Source organism: Hemibagrus wyckioides, linkage group LG19 (assembly GCF_019097595.1).
Source record: "Hemibagrus wyckioides isolate EC202008001 linkage group LG19, SWU_Hwy_1.0, whole genome shotgun sequence".
NCBI lineage: Eukaryota > Metazoa > Chordata > Actinopteri > Siluriformes > Bagridae > Hemibagrus > Hemibagrus wyckioides.
Window position 1 is genome coordinate 6,992,501 of NC_080728.1, and position 20,442 is coordinate 7,012,942.

Below are 20,442 nucleotides of genomic sequence, written 5' to 3' on the forward strand. Positions count from 1 at the left end.
TTGAGAGACCTTTATAACCTATTCTAAGATCAGTGTATAAAATGCAAAGCTGGCCTGGTCAGATTAATTATTCGATTTTGGAGTCAACTAAAAGAAATGAACAAGCAGACCCAATTGTGTCTGTACATATTTATATTTATTATATTTTACAACAAATATATATATATATATATATATATATATATATATATATATATATATATATATATATATATATGGAGAAAATGTACCAAATTAACCTTTACACAGCTGTGCACATTAAATATCTCAGTCTAATGCAAAGGTAGCAAACTGGGCTTGTAATTGTCTTGCAGTCTTAAAACTGCTTCATCACCCATCTAAGGGACTTCACAGGAAACCACCCCAAACTTTTAAAGAACATCCCCTCTACATTAAATGGCCAAAAGTATTTGGACACCTGACCATGGCAGCCTTAAGCTCCAAAAAGCATGGAATTAATACAGTTGGTTACTGATTTACTATTATATTAAGATCCTCTATTTTGTGAAGGTTTTCCACTACAGGTTAGAGTGTGGCTGTGGGGATTAGTGATCATTCAGCTACAAGAGCATTAGTGAGATCAGACACTGATGTTGTAAGAGTGAGGAAGTCTGGGGTTCAGTCGGTGTTCCAGTTCATCCCAAAGGTGTTCAGGGCTCTGTGCTGGACACTCCAGTTCTTCCACTCTAACCTTTACCTCTACACCATGTCTTCATGGAGCTCAGGGGCTTTGTGCACAGGGGCATTGTCATGCTGGAACAGGGTTTGAGTCTCTTAGTTAAAGTGAAGGAAAATTATAGAATACAGAGTTGTTCTAGACAATCAGGTGCCTCCAAACTTTTGGCCATATAGTGTATGTGTTACCATCAATCAGTATCTCTTTATTAATGCCCTAACTTGTGCGTATATTGTTAGCACTGGTTTGGGAAATAAGAGTGATTCTCAAAGGACGTCTACACGTGATCTAAAGTAGGCCTACATTTGTAGCACTATACAAAGCAAGTGGAAATATCTTGCAGCTGCAGCCACAAGCAAACAAGTTTTTACACAAAGGGGAAAGGAAGAGATGTTTGTATGCTGGTTTAATCTAAAATGAAAACATTTCAGCCCAGGGGTGTCCTGGGTACAGGTTTGTATTCCAGTCAAGCAAAAGCCACACCTGATTCCATGTGTTTAATTGGTCGCTCTTGGCTTTCAATAGACTCAAGTGTGTATTTTGCTTGGTTGGAATGAAACCCTGCACTCACACATGCACAGATCTAGTCAATGAATCTAGATATTTAACTGACTTAAATAACAATTTCCAACAAAAACATGGATGGTACAATGCAGCCATTTCTGAGATAGTATACAAATACCAAAGCACCTTATATTTAAGTAGCAGAGTGCACAGCTTGCCGTTTTTTGTTTTTTTTTCTTTTGCGATCATCATGCCATGTAAAGCTGAGCAGCCATACTCTTTTCTCATCCCTTTAATTATTCCTTAATTTTTTTGCTAGGCACTGAGTAAAAACAGATAAACGCTGCAGTTTTCAATCCACTCAGATTTGCACATGCCTGATTGTTAAATCCAACAAGCCCTTTATCACATAAATCAAATAACTTTGTTTTAAATTAAAAAATATATATTTACACGATCTGCCGAGACCTGAACTGAGAGCTGATTACTGTCATGATCTATTTCCTTTCATCTTAATCAGGTAAAAAGATAGCTGGGCCTTGTTTCCTCAAAGCACTAAAGAGAAAGTGATGCGTGCGTAGAGACGAGACAGTCACGTGTGAACCCTGATACGTGATTAAAGATCTGATGTTTGAATAATACTTTTCAAAAATACTCTAGCATTCTACATTTAATCATTTTTATCTAAAGTGGCTTAGAAGTAAGACAGGACACGGTCCATGTATACAGTAGCTATGACCGATTAAATGTCCTGGGATTTAAAACCACAGCCTTTTGTTCACTAGCTCAAGGACAATAAATCAAAACAATAATCAAAACTCAATCAGCGACGGAGTGGTGTGAAGTGTCTAAATTCATTGATTATATTTAATTCGGTCAATATTTGTTTCCATAAGATATTTTGCTCAAAGTAACGCAGGCCACTTATAATAAAACATGACATATCACATTATCACCAGTATTTTTACATACACTGATCAGGCATAACATTATGACCACCTGCCTAATATTGTGTTGGTCCCCTTTTCCTGCCGAAACAGCCCTGACCCTTCATGCTCTGTGTATTCTGACACCTTTCTATCAGAACCAGCATTAACTTCTTCAGCAGTTTGATCAACAGTAGCTCGTCTGTTGGATTGGACCACACATGCCAGCCTTTACTCACCACGTGGATCAGTGAGCCTGGGCTGCCCATGACCCTGTCTCCGGTTCACCACTGTTCCTACTTTGGACCACTTTTGATAGATACTGACGACTGCAGACCGGGAACACCCCACAAGAGCTGCAGTTTTGAAGACGCTCTGATCCAGTGGTCTAGCCATCACAATTTGGCCCTCAAATCGCTCAAATCCTTACGCTTGTCCATTTTTCCTGCTTCTAACACATCAACTTTGAGGACAAAATGTTCACTTGCTGCCTAATATATCCCACCCACTAACAGGAGCCATGATGAGGAGATCATCAGTGATATTCACTTCACCTCTCACTGCTCATAATGTTATGCCTGATTGGTGTATTTTGGCCTGTAAATCATTTAAAACTGTGTCATTGATCTTCCAGAAATGGAACAATAAAGAATACAATTTTTTTAGTAATATTGTGGTGTTTGTATTGTGTGCTATCTATGTTCTATTAGTCTAACATGTACAGTATTCGTGTTTGTGTCTGCCCAAATTCCTCAAAACCTAAGCATAAGTATATGAATTCAATTACAGCATTTTGCATTCAGCATTCGATTCAGTCTGAATTGTTAAAATATAGAAAGAAATGAATGACATATGTAATTTCTGGCCTAATAGATAGATAATCTTTGTCTTGCTTCAATAACAGGAGTAGGTTTGTGAAGTAAGAAAGTTTCCTGAAATCTTTGTCAGTTGTAGTCTACTGTTAAACTGAATGGTGGTGTCTATTGTGTTTTACCTGCCGTGCCAAACAATCCCACATCATCATTATACAGACCAGACAAGCATCTAATCCAACTACTCTATCATGCGCATCATATGTGGGAAGATAGGAACGTGCAAAGAACTGACTTGTCTCTAACATCACGAAATAACAGAACATCAGTAATACAAGATCAATTTGCATCAATACAAAAATGCCTGAATCCATTCAGCTTTTCCTGATACACACTTTGGAGAAACAAGGCCCAGATCAGCAGCTACAGAAGTCTGTTCTCCTGCATAGTTTAGAATTCATAATTCATAGAGCTTATCATGCAAAAAGGTTGCAGCATCCACTGCTCCAGCCAGTTAGTTAATACTTTCCTATTATTAATGTGTGCGTAATTAGCGTGTGTCCCATTCGGACGGTGTAGTTTCTTTTGTATAGAACTATTCATAGATGTGGGTCAAAAGTCGTCTCCTCGGCTCACCACCTCCTTGCACGTGGGCCTGAGCAGTATGGTGTGTTCGTATTGAGCTGTGTAAGAACCCTTGGCATCACAGAGCGGTGGGTAAGGGTCGATGATGCCCAGGTCGCACAGGTTCTTCAGCGCCATCAGGTATTTGCTCTCACCGAGCCGGTCCAGCCAGCGGCGGCAGAACGCTAGCGTGCTGAAGTTCTCGTTCACTACGTTTAGCAAGTGTTTGGCTCTTGGTAGCCTGGAAAAATCACACACAAGTAGGCAGGAGGTAGCGAGGTGAAAACTGACTGTCCTTCAGTGGGGGAATGAACTTCTAACCTTCAATCCAGACAGCAGACTCTGCTAAAGACACTTAAATATCCTCTTATTTCTGTAAACTTGTCACCACAGAAAAAGAAAGAAGATTCTATGCATTTTTCTCCTCTAGCATTCTATTAAAAAAACTTGCATGGTAGCACTACTTACTGTATATTGTCCTCTGCATGATATATTACTCTGCTTCCTCATGTCTCCATTTTTGCTGATGTTAGCTAGTTAACTTTTTCAGCTGTTTATAAAATATCAGTTGGAACTATCAGTAAATTCAACACAGACATAAAGGCTTTTAAGACATAAATTGCAGTAATTCTGATAAAACATGAACGCAGTATTATTTATAGTTGCAAGTGAGTCCAGGAGCAAGGCTGAAAAAACCCAGAAACGTCATATAAAAGGAATAGTTTTGCTTTCATTATGTCAGCTTTTTAACTCATCATTTCAGGTGTTTAGTCTAGGGATGTATACATGACTTTGAATATCCAGTTAATTGTTAGAGGTTAGAGGAGTAGTAGTCAAACACTGCTCAGGTATTAGCTGTGGTCTAAATGAAAAGCAGTATTTTGATTCACTGTTAAAGATGTGCATCAGGACCACAAATGTCTCGGACGCAGGCGTTTCTTACACACATGCTGGTTAGAGTGATACAAAAGACAGATAATACATTAACAGTAACTCCATTAAACGCCTTCACGATGCATTAGGTGCAAGTTGTCAAAAATAAGTGGAGTTGAATATGTTTGAAGGATTATTAGTTCTGAATTTTGTTAGAATTATTTTCCAAATAGCTCTGAACATTATTCCACTTCTAGTGATTTATTTCTCCTAACTGCAGTGTTAAGCTCAGAAGCAATGCTTTTTTGTTCAATAAACTATATAATCCCTCTTTGCACACAAAGCAAGCAGTTTTCAATTCCAGTTATACAAAATGATGGAGTTCCAACATCGTTCTCTCATCACACACACACACACACTCCTACCTGATTGGTACGTGTCCCACATCAAAGTTCTTCATGTAGTGAGAACATTCCATGTCATCGTGCACAACTCCCTTCCCTGTACTGCCAAATGTCTCGATTGCATAGACCTCACCTTCCTACACAAACACACACACACACACACAAGATCAATACACCAGGATAAAAAATATCATATAAGCAGACTTTTTCCCCAAATCAATGAATGATCAAAGAAACCTCACCGGGTATTAATTACAATTTAGTGAGGAAACACACTCCTGAAAAATGACACTCTCACACACACTCAATTATGTATTTTCAATAAATTCCCCAAGGCAGAATATCATTACTCTCTCTTAAGCTCTCTCTCTGTCTCTCTCTCTCTCTCTCTGTCTCTCTCTCCTTCTTTGTCTCTCTGTCTTTGTCTCTCTCTCTCTCTCTCTCACACACACACACAGTTATATGCGAGCATGGTGAATGAGAAAATAGTTTTGCAAATAAACTAGGGCTATGAAAGGTCTGACAAATGAGAAAAAGTTTGCTGTACACTTTTGCTTTGTCCAGGTTCCATATCTTAAATAAAAACTGCAGAAGTCTGAAGACATAAATAATCATACCTCCATTCTGGTGGCTTCACCACCCTTTACAATAGGAACTGTTTTGCCAGCATGAATCCGGTATTGACCAATGGAGTGGCCGTTCAGGTTGCGGATTGGCTTAACTAAAAGGATAAATAAAAACTGTAAATGTTTGCATTTATGCAGCACACGGGCAAAAGTGAGGAATAAAGTCCAGAAAAGATGCAGTCCATACCTTGGTATGTTTTCCCATCTAACTCCACCTCATATGACTCCATGACTTCCTGTATAGACTCTCCAACATCACAGAGACGCACGTCAATGCCTGCACACTGAGAGAACACACACCTGTCATATGGGCAATTCATGCTTTATAATCTCCAATTAATGCTTTATAATCTCCAATTAATGCTTTATAGTCTCCAATTTTATGCTTTATAGTCTCCAATTAATGCTTCACAGTCTCCAGTTAATGCTTTACAGTCTCCAGTTAATGCTTTACAGTCTCCAGTTAATGCTTTACAGTGTCCAATTAATGCTTCACAGTCTCCAATTAATGCTTCACAGTCTCCAATTAATGCTTCACAGTCTCCAATTAATGCTTCACGGTCTCCAATTAATGCTTTACAGTCTCCTACAAAATAACAAAACCAGAATGATTTCCATTCAGGTCCAATTTTTTGCCAGTTAACACTGATTTAGCTGATCAAACTGTCTGATTAGCAAAACCTTGCTGATAAACCTGGTTGCTGGTTTAGCTTGTACGCATCATGATAGTCACGCTGATAAGCCACTGGTCTAACTTTGATATTACGAAACAGAAAATATCTGTGGGAGTGTCAGAAATGCTGCTCTACTTCGCATTTCCATAAACAGCACAGTGAATTTTGGTTATTCCTTACACATTATGTTGCTCTGTTTGGAGACTAACCAAAGACAGTGGTCTTCATGGGTATACTGGGTATTGTCCACTATGCTTTTGGACATGACAACAACTGACTGCATTAGAATAGTCAATTGAGTGCAGTTAAATACAGCCACTGAAATAAATCTTGAAATTCCAGCAGGATCATTCTGTACTACATTCTTACTCTGAACAACAAGACTATTCTGAATATTGGACAGACTGCCAAAAAATATCTTCCCTCTCTGATTAAGTGAGAGACTGGCCGACTGACTGACTGGTCCCATTGTTTATCCAATTGTTCATTGCACTGGGCATTGTTTGAGTGCTAAATAATAGCATGTACTGTGAAAAATCATACACTAGATGGTGGTGTGCACCTACAAGTTGCTCTGGGAAGGAGTGATGATGCTGCACAAACTAAATAGTCAGAGAACTCAGTTACGCTGCTATTATTTCACCCGTCACCCCCACATTTTTAGATAGCAACAGATCTGGGAGATGAATCTAATTCTGGGAAGATTTAAATATGCTGAGACTGGGCTTGAGTTCCACAGTTTCAGAATATAAGAAGAAAATGCTCCATTATATGTAGTATGAGCTTAAAAGACCAGCAATGGAGGAGCAGAGATCATGTTTTGGGGTGTAGTGGGTTAAAATCTCGGTCACATACTGATACACAGACAATAATTTGAAACAATGAGAAACACATGTCCACAAATCAATGCACCTTGATTCCAGTGTCTGTGGCATCTTTTACAGCCTCAAGCAGGCCATCATACTTCGGATTGAAGGTGACAGTAAAGGCACAGTCAATAATCCTCCCTGAAAACATACAGGCAATATAATCAACATCAGTAATCAGTAATACAGTGCTCTTCCTTTGAGCTACTTGAGAATGTGTGTGTGTGTGTGTGTGTGTACCATTGATGTGTGTGCCAAAATCGATCTTGCACACATCGTCATACTTCAGCATGGTGGGGTCTCCAGCGTTGGGTGTGTAATGAGCAGCACAGTTGTTGAGAGAGCAGCCGGTGGGAAAAGCCAAACCTGCTTTCAGTCCATTCTCCTTAATCAGCCTCCTACTGCACTCCTCTAGACGCTCACTGAGAAAGAGAGAAAACAAGATAAATTTGAATTTTCATAAACAGAGTCAAAAAATTAAAACCTAAAACCCACTTACATCTATTCTAATCCGAATGAATGTTATTAAGCAGAATCATTAAAAAGATACACCTTAAGACCGGTTTTAAACATGTTCTCTGACATGAGGAACTAATAATGGGAGATGTGGTAGCTTAGTGGTTAAGGTTTTGGACTACGTAGCTTAGTGGTTAAGGTGTTGGTGCTGCAGTACAAATCGCAGGACCACCAAGCTGCCACTGCTGGACCCTTGAGCAAGGCTCTTAAACCTCAAATGCTCAGTTGTATAAAATAAGATAAATTGTAAGTCGCTCTGGACAAGAGCGTCTGCCAAATGCCAAAAATGTAAATGTAATAAACACCTTTATTCCATTCTACAGCACTGATGCAGCAACGGATAATTTGCAATCTCCTTTATTTAAGCATGACTGAGAAATATCACTGGTTATTAGATCTAGATCTCTAGGGGCATGGTGAAAAACAATAAGCTCTGAAATATAACCCGGTGCTAATCCATGTAGAGCTTTAAAGACATACAACAGCACCTTATACATTATTCTAAACTGAATCAGTACCAGTGCAGAGATGCCAGAATAGGAGATCCTCAAATCTGATTGGTCAGAAGCTGTTGAATAATTTCAGTAGTGTTTGTTTACAAGGCAAATCAATGGCTGTTTTAATACATTATCATTTGTACAGTAACAGCTCAGAGTTTTTATTCAACAGTAGAATGCATATATAATAGTGATAATATATTTCTGTAAGGAGATGTTTATTTAAAGTTACTGTATAATCTTGCCTAGCATTTTTCTTGCATGTCTAAAGATGTTAAACCTTTCTAGTTGAGTGCGATTTCCTTTACTTTGAATAGACATATGCTTTAAGGAAAGAGACGTAAGCCTTATCGGTTCAGCTTGTAATCAGACACCAGCTATCCAAAAGTCCATGATGCTCCTGTTCTGTTACCTCATCAAAAGTGAGAAGAAAGCTTACACACTCTGCACAGACAACAGTGCACTAAGTTTAACAATGTTTAAATGACCTATAGAAAAACATGGTCTATAGAACAGAACTCACTGTTGAATTAATCAGTGTTTATTTTAGCACAGCTCTAAGGGCACAAGACTGACGGTGATGAACGTGGACACACTGTGTTTGAGGAGGAACATACACAATATCTCTTATTGTCTTTATTTACACATTGCAGAAGTTTATTGATTGAAGAATGAAGGATTGTGGTCCTCACCAGATGTCGATCATGCTCAGGCCTGGCTTGATCCAGCTCTTCACGTACCGTCGTACCTGCCGATGCGCCTCCGCGGCCTGCCGAAAATCATTCCACATGTCCTCCCTGGCTTCGTCTAGGACACGCTTCTCCTCACTGCTCATCCGCCACGCAGCACTCCTCCTGGACAACCAAACCATTCTCACTTAAACACAAACCCTGATACACTCATACATACGTTCCTCAGTTTCAGGGAGAAAAGCAGTGAGAGCTCCTGAAGGTCAAAATGTCACAATCAATACAGAGTGGTGGGTTTCGTCAGCAAAATGGGGGGCAAGACACGATCTGCATCAGGACTACCTTAAATAGTACAAGAGTGTGCGAGTGACCTCTGTGTCAGGTGCCTCAGCAATACAAGACAGGATAATATTACACACTGCACAGGGTAATCCGAGGGAGAGCAAATTTCAGGTAGGACAAGGTGATCCGAGGAGAGAGGAGGAGAGCAGAGAACATGGGCAACAATAACACACACTGGTCTCTTACCCATCTTGTGAGGAAGGATATTCACATTCCTCCCCGACAGGAAACACTCCGTTGGGGTAAAGCTCACATATCGGCACGGAAGGAGGATCAGTTTGTGTTTTAGCTGCAGAAAGACAGTAAGACTATGTTACATTAGATAAGAGAGATAAATAGCACAGTAGGGCTGCATGTTATGGATATAAACAGCATATTGTGATCAAGATATGATAGTAACATACACCGATCAGCCATAACATTATGAGCAGTCAGAGGTGAAGTGAATAACACTGATGATCATTATGACAACTGTTAGTGGGTGGGATATATTAGGCAGCAAGTGAACATTTTGTCCTCAAAGTTGATGTGTTAGAAGCAGGAAAAATGGGCATGTGTAAGGATTTGAGGATCAAATTGTGATGGCCAGACCACTGGATCAGAGCATCTCCAAAACTGCAGCTCTTGTGGAGTGTTCCCGGTCTACAATGGTCAGTATCTATCAAAAGTATCCTTACAGGACTTAAAAGATCCACTGCTATCATCTTGGTGCCAGATACCACAGCACACCTTCAGAGATCTAGTGGAGCCCATGCCTCAACGGGTCAGGGCTGTTTTGGCAGCAAAAGTGGGACCAACACAATATTAGGCCATAATGTTATCCCTGATCGGTGTATATAAAAATACTGGTGATAATATGATATGTCATGGCTTATAAGTGGCCTTCATTACTTTGAGGAAAATATTTTTTTCATCCTATCAGTAAAACAATATATCTAAATACTCACAGAAAACAAGATTTGAAGCCTGTGAGATCAGATGGCTCACCGAGCATCAAATGGATTTCATGACAAATCTGTTGCCACAAAGTTGGAATTATACAATTGTATAGAATGTCTTTGTGTGCTGTAACATTACAATTTCCTTTCACTGGAACTAAGAGACCCAAACCTGCTCCAGCATGACAATGCTCCTGTGCACAAAGCCCCTAAGCTCTATGAAGACATGGTTGGTGTGGTCGAGCTCAACTGGCAGAGCCCTGACTTCAGTTTTGTAAAGAGGATATATAGGTGTGATAATTAGGTGTCCATATGCAGAGACATGATTAACTCTTAGCTAATGACAGGTGTAGAGCATAATAAATTCCCTGTCTAACCAGACACTCAACAGTGCTCCTCTAAGCAATTGACTAAGGATCTGAAAATAAAGTTTTACATAAACTTTTAAAAATGTTCCTCCACAGAGGTTAAAAGTGCATGAAAGGACTATTAAGATTTTTTTTCTCTAACATTTAGTTTAACTCTGGCAGAGAGGAGGCATCTTGAGTTTTGGCTTGGGGAGAATAAGAAAAAGGAGTGTTTTTGGAACGATGCAGCATTTCAATCACTGTATGCAGCCATAGTTTAAGATAAACTGGTCTTTTAACATTAGACATTTATAGACTTAATGAAATGAACAAATATCCTTTCTCTTTTTACACCGCAACAAAAAAACATTGACAATGATCGTTGGAAATGATTTATAATCGCACTATCCTGTGTCACACAGATAGCTTCCCTTTTGAGTTTGACTAGAGTTTCTCTCTAGTTTTCTTCCTCATATCATCTCATGGAGTTTTTTCCTTTCTACTAGGGTTTACTACTACTTGGGACATACTAATTTACATACCATAAATTTGTATATTTCTGTAAAGCTTCTTTGTGACAATGTCCATTGTTATAAGCACTATACAGATAAAATTGAACTGAACTGAATTTACTAATTGCTTGGCTTGCATCCTGTCTCAGTTGTTGATCCAAAGCATCTGTCATTAGAATAAATGTAGATGTAAAAATAAATAAGAGGCCATATTGATGAGTGGCTATGAATGCGTGGTATAAGAAAGAGAGCGGAGTTTACACTGCAGGATTTTCCCAATGGTACAGCATGCTTGGCCCAGCGCCAGTTCACTCTACTGCTCTGCCAGGCATGAACTCATCCACTGGCCCAGGAATAAGCGAAATTGTACTCTAGTGTCCAAGAAAGACAGAGAGGGGAAAAAAACAACTCACGGCCACTCTTTTTCTTTGTCTTCTTCTTCTTCTTTTTCCCAGTGGAACTATCTCCATCTTCTCCATCTGTAAAATACATAATCACACAAGCTAGTATGATGAATGTCGAGGCAGAGACACTACTCTGCTGAATCCGAGAGGATATTATGTGGGTGTTTGAGACGTGAGTGAGCATCTTATGTGTGTTTGTGTGCTACACCTTCTTCTCCGTCCTCTTCTCTTTCTCTTTCATCAAAGCTCTGCTGCTCCAGTGACTTCCTCGTGTCCTCAACAACTCCATCCTCCCCCAGTTCTGCTTGTCCTGCTGCAAAGTCACACACACACACACATACACAGGTGAATGAGCAAAAGCAAAGGAAGTGCTAATGGCACAGTTTCACCCAGAGCTGCATTTCTCATCAGCTACACCCATGGGACATCGAGACGACTGATTGAGTGGTTGAAATGGGTGTCAGTTTGGAAATTGGACAGCCCCATTTCACATAACGCATGAATGAGATGGAGGACTTGGCAGAGAACAGACAATATACATCATCATATATAACCTTGAGAACATGGTTAACCTTACACACAAGCCTCTGTATATTTAATCCCCATATACATACTTTTATTAATTGGATTAAAGCGTGTGGCACTGACTTACATCCTACTGTACATATAGTGCACACTGTAGTGTGTAGCCATTATTCAATTTATTCATTCAATTATTTATGGATTTACACTCACTGAGCACTTTATTAGGAACACCTATACACCATATTCATGCAATTATCCAATCAGCCATACGACAATATCATCCTATGATATGCCAATATCATCCAATCAAAAGGAAATATAGGCAATATCATTTGCCATTATCATCTAGTTATAGAGCAATATCATCCAGTCATACAGAAATACAGACCAATGATACAGCAATATCAGCCTATCATACACCAATATCAGCCAATCATACACCAATATCAGCTAATTATAAAAAAATATCAGACAATCATACACCAATATCAGCCAATAATACACCAATATCAGCCAATAATACACCAATATCAGCCAATCATACATCAATATCAGCCAACCATATACCAATACCAGCTAATTATAAAAAAATATCAGACAATCATACACCAATATCAGCCAATCATACACCAATATCAGCTAATTATAAAAAAATATCAGACAATCATACACCAATATCAGCCAATAATACACCAATATCAGCCAATCATACATCAATATCAGCCAACCATATACCAATACCAGCTAATTATAAAAAAATATCAGACAATCATACACCAATATCAGCCAATCATACACCAATATCAGCTAATTATAAAAAAATATCAGCCAATCATACACCAATATCAGCCAATAATACACCAATATCAGCCAATCATACATCAATATCAGCCAACCATATACCAATACCAGCTAATTATAAAAAAATATCAGACAATCATACACCAATATCAGCCAATAATACACCAATATCAGCCAATCATACATCAATATCAGCCAACCATATACCAATACCAGCCAATTATACACCAATACCAGCCAATTATACACCAATATCAGCCAATTATACACTAATATCAGCTAATCATATGCCAGTATCAGCTAATCGTACACCAATATCAGCCAATCATATGCCAGTATCAGCTAATCATACACCAATATCAGCCAATCATATGCCAATATCAGCCAGTCATACACCAATATCAGACAATCATACAATAAAATAGACCAATGATACTGCAATATCAGCCAATCATACATCAATATCAGCCAATTATACACAAATATCAGCCAATCATACACCAATATCAGACAATTATACACTAATATCAGCCAATTATACACAAATATCAGCCAATCATACACCAAAATCAGCCAATCATACACCAATATCAGTCAATCACATGCCAGTATCAGCCAATCATACACCAATATCAGTCAATCACATGCCAGTATCAGCCAATCATACACCAATATCAGCCAATCATACAATAATATAGACCAATAATACTGCAATATCAGCCAATCATACACCAATATCAGCTAATCATACACCAATATCAGCCAATTATACACAAATATCAGACAATCATACACCAATACCAGCCAATAATACACCGATATCAGCCAATTCTACACCAATATCAGCCAATCATATGCCAGTATCAGCTAATCATACACCAATATCAGCCAATCATATGCCAGTATCAGCCAATCATACAGAAATATAGACCAGTGATACTGCAATATCAGTCAATTTTACCTTACCCCCAAACCATAAAACAAATCTGTACAAAATTACAACAAAAGTGCAAACACAAAAAAGTAAATAATAGCCTCTTTTAGTGTATTTACACAGAACAGATACTATGTGGTTCTCTAATATACATGTAGTCATGCCAGCACACTAACTCTCATTAATCGTACCTGACACCATAACGTTATACATAATAATAAATTCAGTTTTTAACAAACCGTGTTCACAAAATCTACTGAAAGGCTTTTTAGATATATAAAGCAGCTGTAGCACAATTTCAAACAATACAGCGAGTTTTTAATGTGCGGTACAAATACAGTTACAGCACTTCATACTGAGAGAAAGAAACCACACAGCAGGACGCTTCATATCCAGGCATGTATCTAAATTACATCTGCACACATAGCTGGAAATCTTTTGTAACAGTGCTCACAGTGTCTCAGCTTTTTTTTTTTTATCTCCCAGTGCAAGCACTTTTTGCATTTCTAGCTTTGGCATGTTAATTAAGTTAAGAAAAATGGGATACTGTCATCATCACTGAAACTAAACTAAAGAGAAAGGAGACTAAAATCATACATCATTTAGACAAAAGTTACTTATAAGTTTCAGACAAATTTCAGTCTGCATTCTAAAAAAAGTAGGGGCTCAGATAGATCCTTTGGGGTTCTTGTAGGACTTACCGACGCTTACACAACCTTTGTAACATGGTGCAATCTTAAGGCTGGTTTTAAAAAAAACTAAAGAACTAAAATATCTTACAAGGAGTGTTATTATTTTGTAGTGTGCATGGGAGCTAAAATTATCTAGAATATTAACAATGGTCATGACAGAGAGCTGGTGATGAGTGGTCTTGTATCGATGCACCTGTCAAGTTGACTATTTAAACTGATAATAATAACTGATAATAATAACTGATAATAATAATAATAATAATAATAATAATAATAATAATAATAATAATTATTATTATTATTATTATTATTATTATTATCTGTGTGCTTAATTTATAAGTAAGCTGTGCCAAAATGCTGACATACAATTTCCAACATAAAATCCATGCCTCTAGTTATCTGATGTCCACTACTCAGAGTAGCCCGAGATGTATTGATAGACGCTCAGTACTGCACCAGAGGGGTCGGCCAAGAGCAGTAAAGCACTTGGACCCTGTCCATAGTGCACTACATAGGGTGTAGAAGCCTGTTATTTCATACTGTGCACTTTTAGTACAGAGAGCCAGTAAGGGTTGAGTCACGTGAGCGCGTGCATGCAGCCCGTGTTAAGTTTGACAGCCAGTGCAGCGCGCGAGCCGATTACTCTACACCCAAAGCTTCCTTTCATCACTGCCCGACTTCCCCACCTCGCTGCCCGTCCTCCCTGCCTCACAACCTCACAGCCTTACCCCAAACAGCTGCTTTGCTCTTCTTTCTCTTTTTTTTCTTCTTTTTCTTAGCAGGGTCGGACTCCGCGTGCTCTGTCGCGTTCCCGTTCAAGAGCGCCTCATCCGCGCATCGCTCCACCGGTAACAACAACTCCATTCCTGAGTGCTGCATGATGGAGAGAGCGAGAGAGAGAGAGAGAGAGAGAGAGAAAGAGAGAGAGTGGGATCTCTGCAACCAGAGCCAGCTCTAAACAGTAACAGGGGGGTATACCACAAACGGGCAGGGCTAAAACTGAAGTGGGCGTGGTTTTTCAAATGTGGTTTTGATAAGCGTTTCAGGTTCGGATGGTGTCCCAAAGGTTACTGCTCAAAAAAAATTACATGAACACTTTGAAAACACATCAGATCTCAATTGGGAAAATATCAAGCTGGATATCTATACTGATATGGACTGGGCTGGACTGGCCACACCATTTGATGGAAATGAAAAATAAATTGAGAAAATGATGCAGCAGGTTAGTCCACTTTGCTGAAATTTCACTGTAGCAAATCAAAATGGTACTCAGTAGTTTGTTTGGCCCCCACGTGCTTGTATGTATGCTTGACATTATCAGTGCATGCTCCTAATGAGATGACGGATGGTGTCCTGGGGTATTTCCTCCCAGATCTGGACCAGGGCATCAGTGAGTTCCTGGACAGTCTGAGGTGCGACCTGGCGGTGTTGGATGGACCGAAACATAATGTCCCAGAGGTGTACTATTGGATTTATGTCAGGCGAGCATGGGGGCTATTCAGTGGTATCAATTCCTTCATCCTCCAGGAACTGCCTGCATATTCTCGCCACATGAGGCTAAGCATTGTCGTGCACCAGGAGGAACCCAGGACCCACTGCACTAGCGTAGGGTCTGACAATGGGTTCAAGGGATTCATCTTGATACCTAATGGCAGTCAGGGTGCCACTGTCTAGCCTGTAGAAGTCTGTGCGTCCCTCCATGGATATGCCTCCCCAGACCATCACTGACCCACCACCAAACCAATCATGCTGAACGATGTTACATACTGGTCTCTATAGCTTCTCCAGACCCTTTCACGTCTGTCACATGTGCCCAGGGTGAACCTGTTCTCATCTGTGAAAATCACAGGGTGCCAGTGAAGGACCTGCCAATTCTGGTGTTGAATGGCAAATGCCAATCGAGCTCTCCATTGCCGTGCAGTGAGCACAGGGCCCACTAGGGGACGAAGTCTGTTTCTGATTGTTTGGTCAAAGATATTCACACCAGTGGCCTGCTGAAGATCATTTTGTATGGCTCTGACAGTGCTCATCCTGTTCCTCCATGCACAAAGGAGCAGATACTGGTCCTGCTGATGGGTTAAGGACCTTCTATGGCCCTGTCCAGGTCTCCTAGAGTAACTGGGTCTCTCCTGGAATCTCCTCCATGCTCTTGAGACTGTGCTGGGAAACCTTCTGGCAATGGCACATATTGATGTGTCATCCTGAAGGAACTGGGCTGCCTGTGCAACCTCTGCAGGATCCAGGTATTGCCTCATGCTACCAGTAGTGACCCTGACCCTAGCCAAATGCAAAACTGGTGAAAAACAGTCAGAAAAGATGAGTAGGGAAAAACCATTCCTGTTTTGGGGGTCATCTCACTGTTGCCCATTTAGTGCAGCTGTTATTAATTTCATTAACACCAAAGCCACTGAAACTGATTAACAACCCCCTCTGCTACTTAAATGACCAGATCAGTATCCCAGGGGTTTAACTGACTTGATGTTATACTCTGATTAAAAGTGTTCCTTTAATTTTTTTTGAACAGTGTATATATGTAAGAAAGTAAGAAAGTAAGTAAATTGATAGATAGATAGATAGATAGATAGATAGATAGATACCAAGGCTATGGGAAGTGAATATATGCAGTAGCTAGTGCATAAATTGCTGTACATATGGTACATTACGTTATGTTATAACAGAAAAACTCATAAGAATATATATATAAAAGAATATATTATATGCAAGTATTAGTCATGCACATATATAGTGTAAGATATACATACATTGTATATACACAACAGTAAATAATATATAGAGAGATGTTTACAATGTACATGAAGAAAATCTACAAATATATATTTTTATAGGCAGTTAAAAAGAGTCCAGAGTGTAGAGTCCAGCATTGTAATGGTTGTGGTGAAGAAGCTGCCTTTGCATGGTTGTGAGTTCGAATCCCAAGTCCACCAAGTTTCCACTGCTGGGCCCCTGAGCAAGGCCCTTAACCCTAAATTGCTCAGTTATATAAGATGAGTTAAATTGTGAGTCACTCTGGATAAGGGCGTCTGCCAAACCTTACTACTAAATGTGGCAAGATTTCTGTGATATCAGCATTGGAGACTTGTATATTGAAGTAACCAGATCCAGGTGTACTTGTATTGGAAGTAGTATTCTTTTTATAACAAAAAATATCAGCTTTCTTCATGTTTGTAAAAAAAAAAAGAAGAAGTGCTGAGCTATCAAAATGAGACACAAACAGGGGAAACTAAAACCAAATGAAAAATATAAACAGGGTGAACTTTCCCAAATATTTAATAACACAATAACACTAGGCATTACAGCGAACACAATATAATACACATTTGAAAACAGTCCTTCCTTATGGCTTTCTGTTTAATCTTCCTCAAATGATTATGCAAATGATATTGACATTCTACAATATCTTATATCATGCTTGAGCATAGTCTGGGACTCAGTTCATAATATTTAGGACACATGAGTTTTCAGCAGCTTGCATGTTTCCATCACACAGGGCAATAAAAGCATGTTATAGGATCATATATGGCCAAACAAATGTGGACATCTGACCATCACACTTACACCATATTGCCAAAAGCTTTGGTACATCTGCATTCACATGCCCATGAATGTAATATGGAGTCGGACAACCCTTTGCAGCTATAACAGCTGAGAAGGTCTAGCTCATAGTCTCATCTATATCTTTATAGACCTTGCTTTGTGCACTGGTGTGCAGTCATGTTGGAACAGGAAGGGGTCATCCCCAAACTGTTCCCACAAAGTTGGGAGCATGAAATTGTCCAAAATGTCTTGGTATGCCGAATCATTAAGAGTTCCTTTCACTGGAACTAAGGGGCCGAGTCCAACCACTGAAAAATAACACCTGAATTCAATGATTTGAGCAATATGTAGGTCTTCCACAAACTGGCAAAAATATATAACTGCAAAGAATGTCTTTGTATGCTGTAGCATTATATTTTCCCTTTACTGGAACGTGTGAAGACCCAGACCTGTTCCAGTACTATAATGTGAGTAAAGCGAGCTACATTCAAGATTTACGTTTTTTATTGTCACTATACTGAGTACAGTGAAATTAGAGCAGTCCTTACAGTGCAATTCACATATAATATGGTACAAACTATACATCCATTTTAACAAATGTAATAAAAACAGCTGCAGTCAAGACAATAGTAATAAATACGCCAATTATTGTATGTGATGTATAAGGTATAAATATTGAAATATTATATATAGATATAAATATATCGATATAAATAAGTTATTGCTCAATAGTCGAACATAGGGGTTTGTGTGTAATGAGGGGGTATTAAAATGTCACGGGATGTAAACATGCCCAATAATCTACAATATAAAGTGCAGCAGAATGTAAACATACTGAGTAATATATGAATAGACACATACTGAGTTATACAGAGAATGTAAACTTATAAGTTTTGTGTATAAAAATACTGGATCAGAGTGTTGCGATCCTTCAGTTTATGTGTGTGTGTTCACAAGCCAGCAGCATTTAGTTCCCATATGGTCCTGGGGTTGAAGCTGTTCTTAAGTGAAGTGATGGACAGGAATTGTTTGCCAGAGGGCAGGAGTTTAAATAAGTGATGTCCAGGATGAGAAGGGTCCTTTAGGATGTTTGCTGCCCTTTTAAGGCTTGAAGACATGAGAAGGGGTGTTATGCAAAGTGATGTATGTAGTATCTTCTAACCGGACATGACAGTGTACCTCATATGCTTTATACATAGAGACACAGCTTACCTTTTTTTACACAGTGGCTAGATATATTTTGATTGACTCTTCTGTCAGAAGAATAGCAATAACACTGAGCTGGGCAAGAGACAGTAAAGTAGTTTAATAGAGTCAAGTATCAACAATGTAAATGCAAGTAAAATCAGTCTACAGTACATAGCAGCACAAATGGCTAAATGTAAAAGGTTAAGTGTTCGTCTTGGGTTTTATTAGCTTCTAAAAGTGTCCACCAGATGGAAACATTGCCTTGTATTCCTCTCTTTCACCATTGTTTCCCGAAGTGTGTGTACTTACCGTTTTATTACTACCATCTTAACAGAACAGGTATGAGGGTTCATATCGGGGAATTTTCCATAAGCCTGAAACACTATAGAAAAGTTATACACACTTCCTAGGACCGATAACTACTCCTACAACCATATCAACAGAGTTGATACTCACTTTCAAGCCAAAATACCTGAAACTAGCTCAAAAATGCTGGTGATATGCCAAAACTCTAAGTGCAGTGAAAATATATTTTTACTTACATTCATTCATTGGATAAAAACAAATCCCAAGTAATAGGTTTTCACTTGACATAAAAATTAATATCCATATTTTCCCTCACATTTTCCTGATGTGCTTTATTTGGTGGGACAAATAGGGAGGAAAGAAAGTGGGAGGAAAATAGTTATAACAGATTTAAAACATGCTTGAGACAGACAGGTATTGGCTTATTATAATTCTGCCCCATCATTTATTTACATTGAACCTAAATCTTACTGTTTGCCAAAGCTTTTAATAAAAATAAATTAATTAAATAAAAAAAATGAATACTAAGCATATTAATTACTTACGACTTTATCTACAGGATTGGCAGAATTGTGTTTTTATGCCAAATAAAGCTACTTCTGCATCAAGGTTGTTGGTGGAAAAAGCAAGCCTGCAATTATATATATTTTATATATTTATATATTTTATTTAAATATTTTATTTATAATTTCTAAATATTGGTATTTTATATAGTTACTTTTAGATATTTATTTATTTTATTTATTTTGTGGTTTTTTATATAGAGAAATATTTTCTATATTTTTAAACATATTGTTTATATGCAATACTGTGGCCCCCCAAATATTATGTTAAGTGAATAATTCTATTTTTTTTATTCTAAAATTCTAATGTCTAATCTAATTATTTTCCACAAAAATAGCATATGGCAAACAAAGTGTAAGCACAAATGGTGTATGTGTGACGTACAGAACCATTAGCAAATATGTCTAAGACCAGTTACTTTTGCAGGACAATATCCACATATAAGTCCATCCCTGTGGGTGAAGCTAGAACAAAATCTAAAACACATTCGTAAAATCGAGTAGGTTATCCGTCATAGTCTTGTTATTATTAGACATTTTCAACCTTCACTTTCCATCCTGATGATCCACGATATGTAATGCAAACTGGATGTGTTTAGGAGGCACTTAGTGTGTTCATGAGGATAATCCATAACCATGAATGACATC

General features: G+C 38.5%; 1 protein-coding gene across 1 annotated transcript; it reads right to left on the reverse strand.

Moving 5' to 3' along the window:
* Positions 1 to 224: 224 nt before the first annotated feature.
* On the reverse strand, positions 225 to 15,124 carry metap2a (methionyl aminopeptidase 2a). The gene is made up of 11 exons (XM_058416617.1): positions 14,911 to 15,124; positions 11,439 to 11,543; positions 11,240 to 11,305; positions 9,216 to 9,318; positions 8,691 to 8,852; positions 7,226 to 7,407; positions 7,032 to 7,126; positions 5,633 to 5,729; positions 5,437 to 5,540; positions 4,841 to 4,956; positions 225 to 3,783 (listed from the first exon to the last, which is right to left on the reverse strand). The coding sequence occupies exons 1-11, from the start codon at positions 15,059 to 15,061 to the stop codon at positions 3,531 to 3,533; spliced, it is 1,434 nt and encodes a 477-aa protein (XP_058272600.1). The 5' UTR covers positions 15,062 to 15,124; the 3' UTR covers positions 225 to 3,530.
* Positions 15,125 to 20,442: the final 5,318 nt, after the last annotated feature.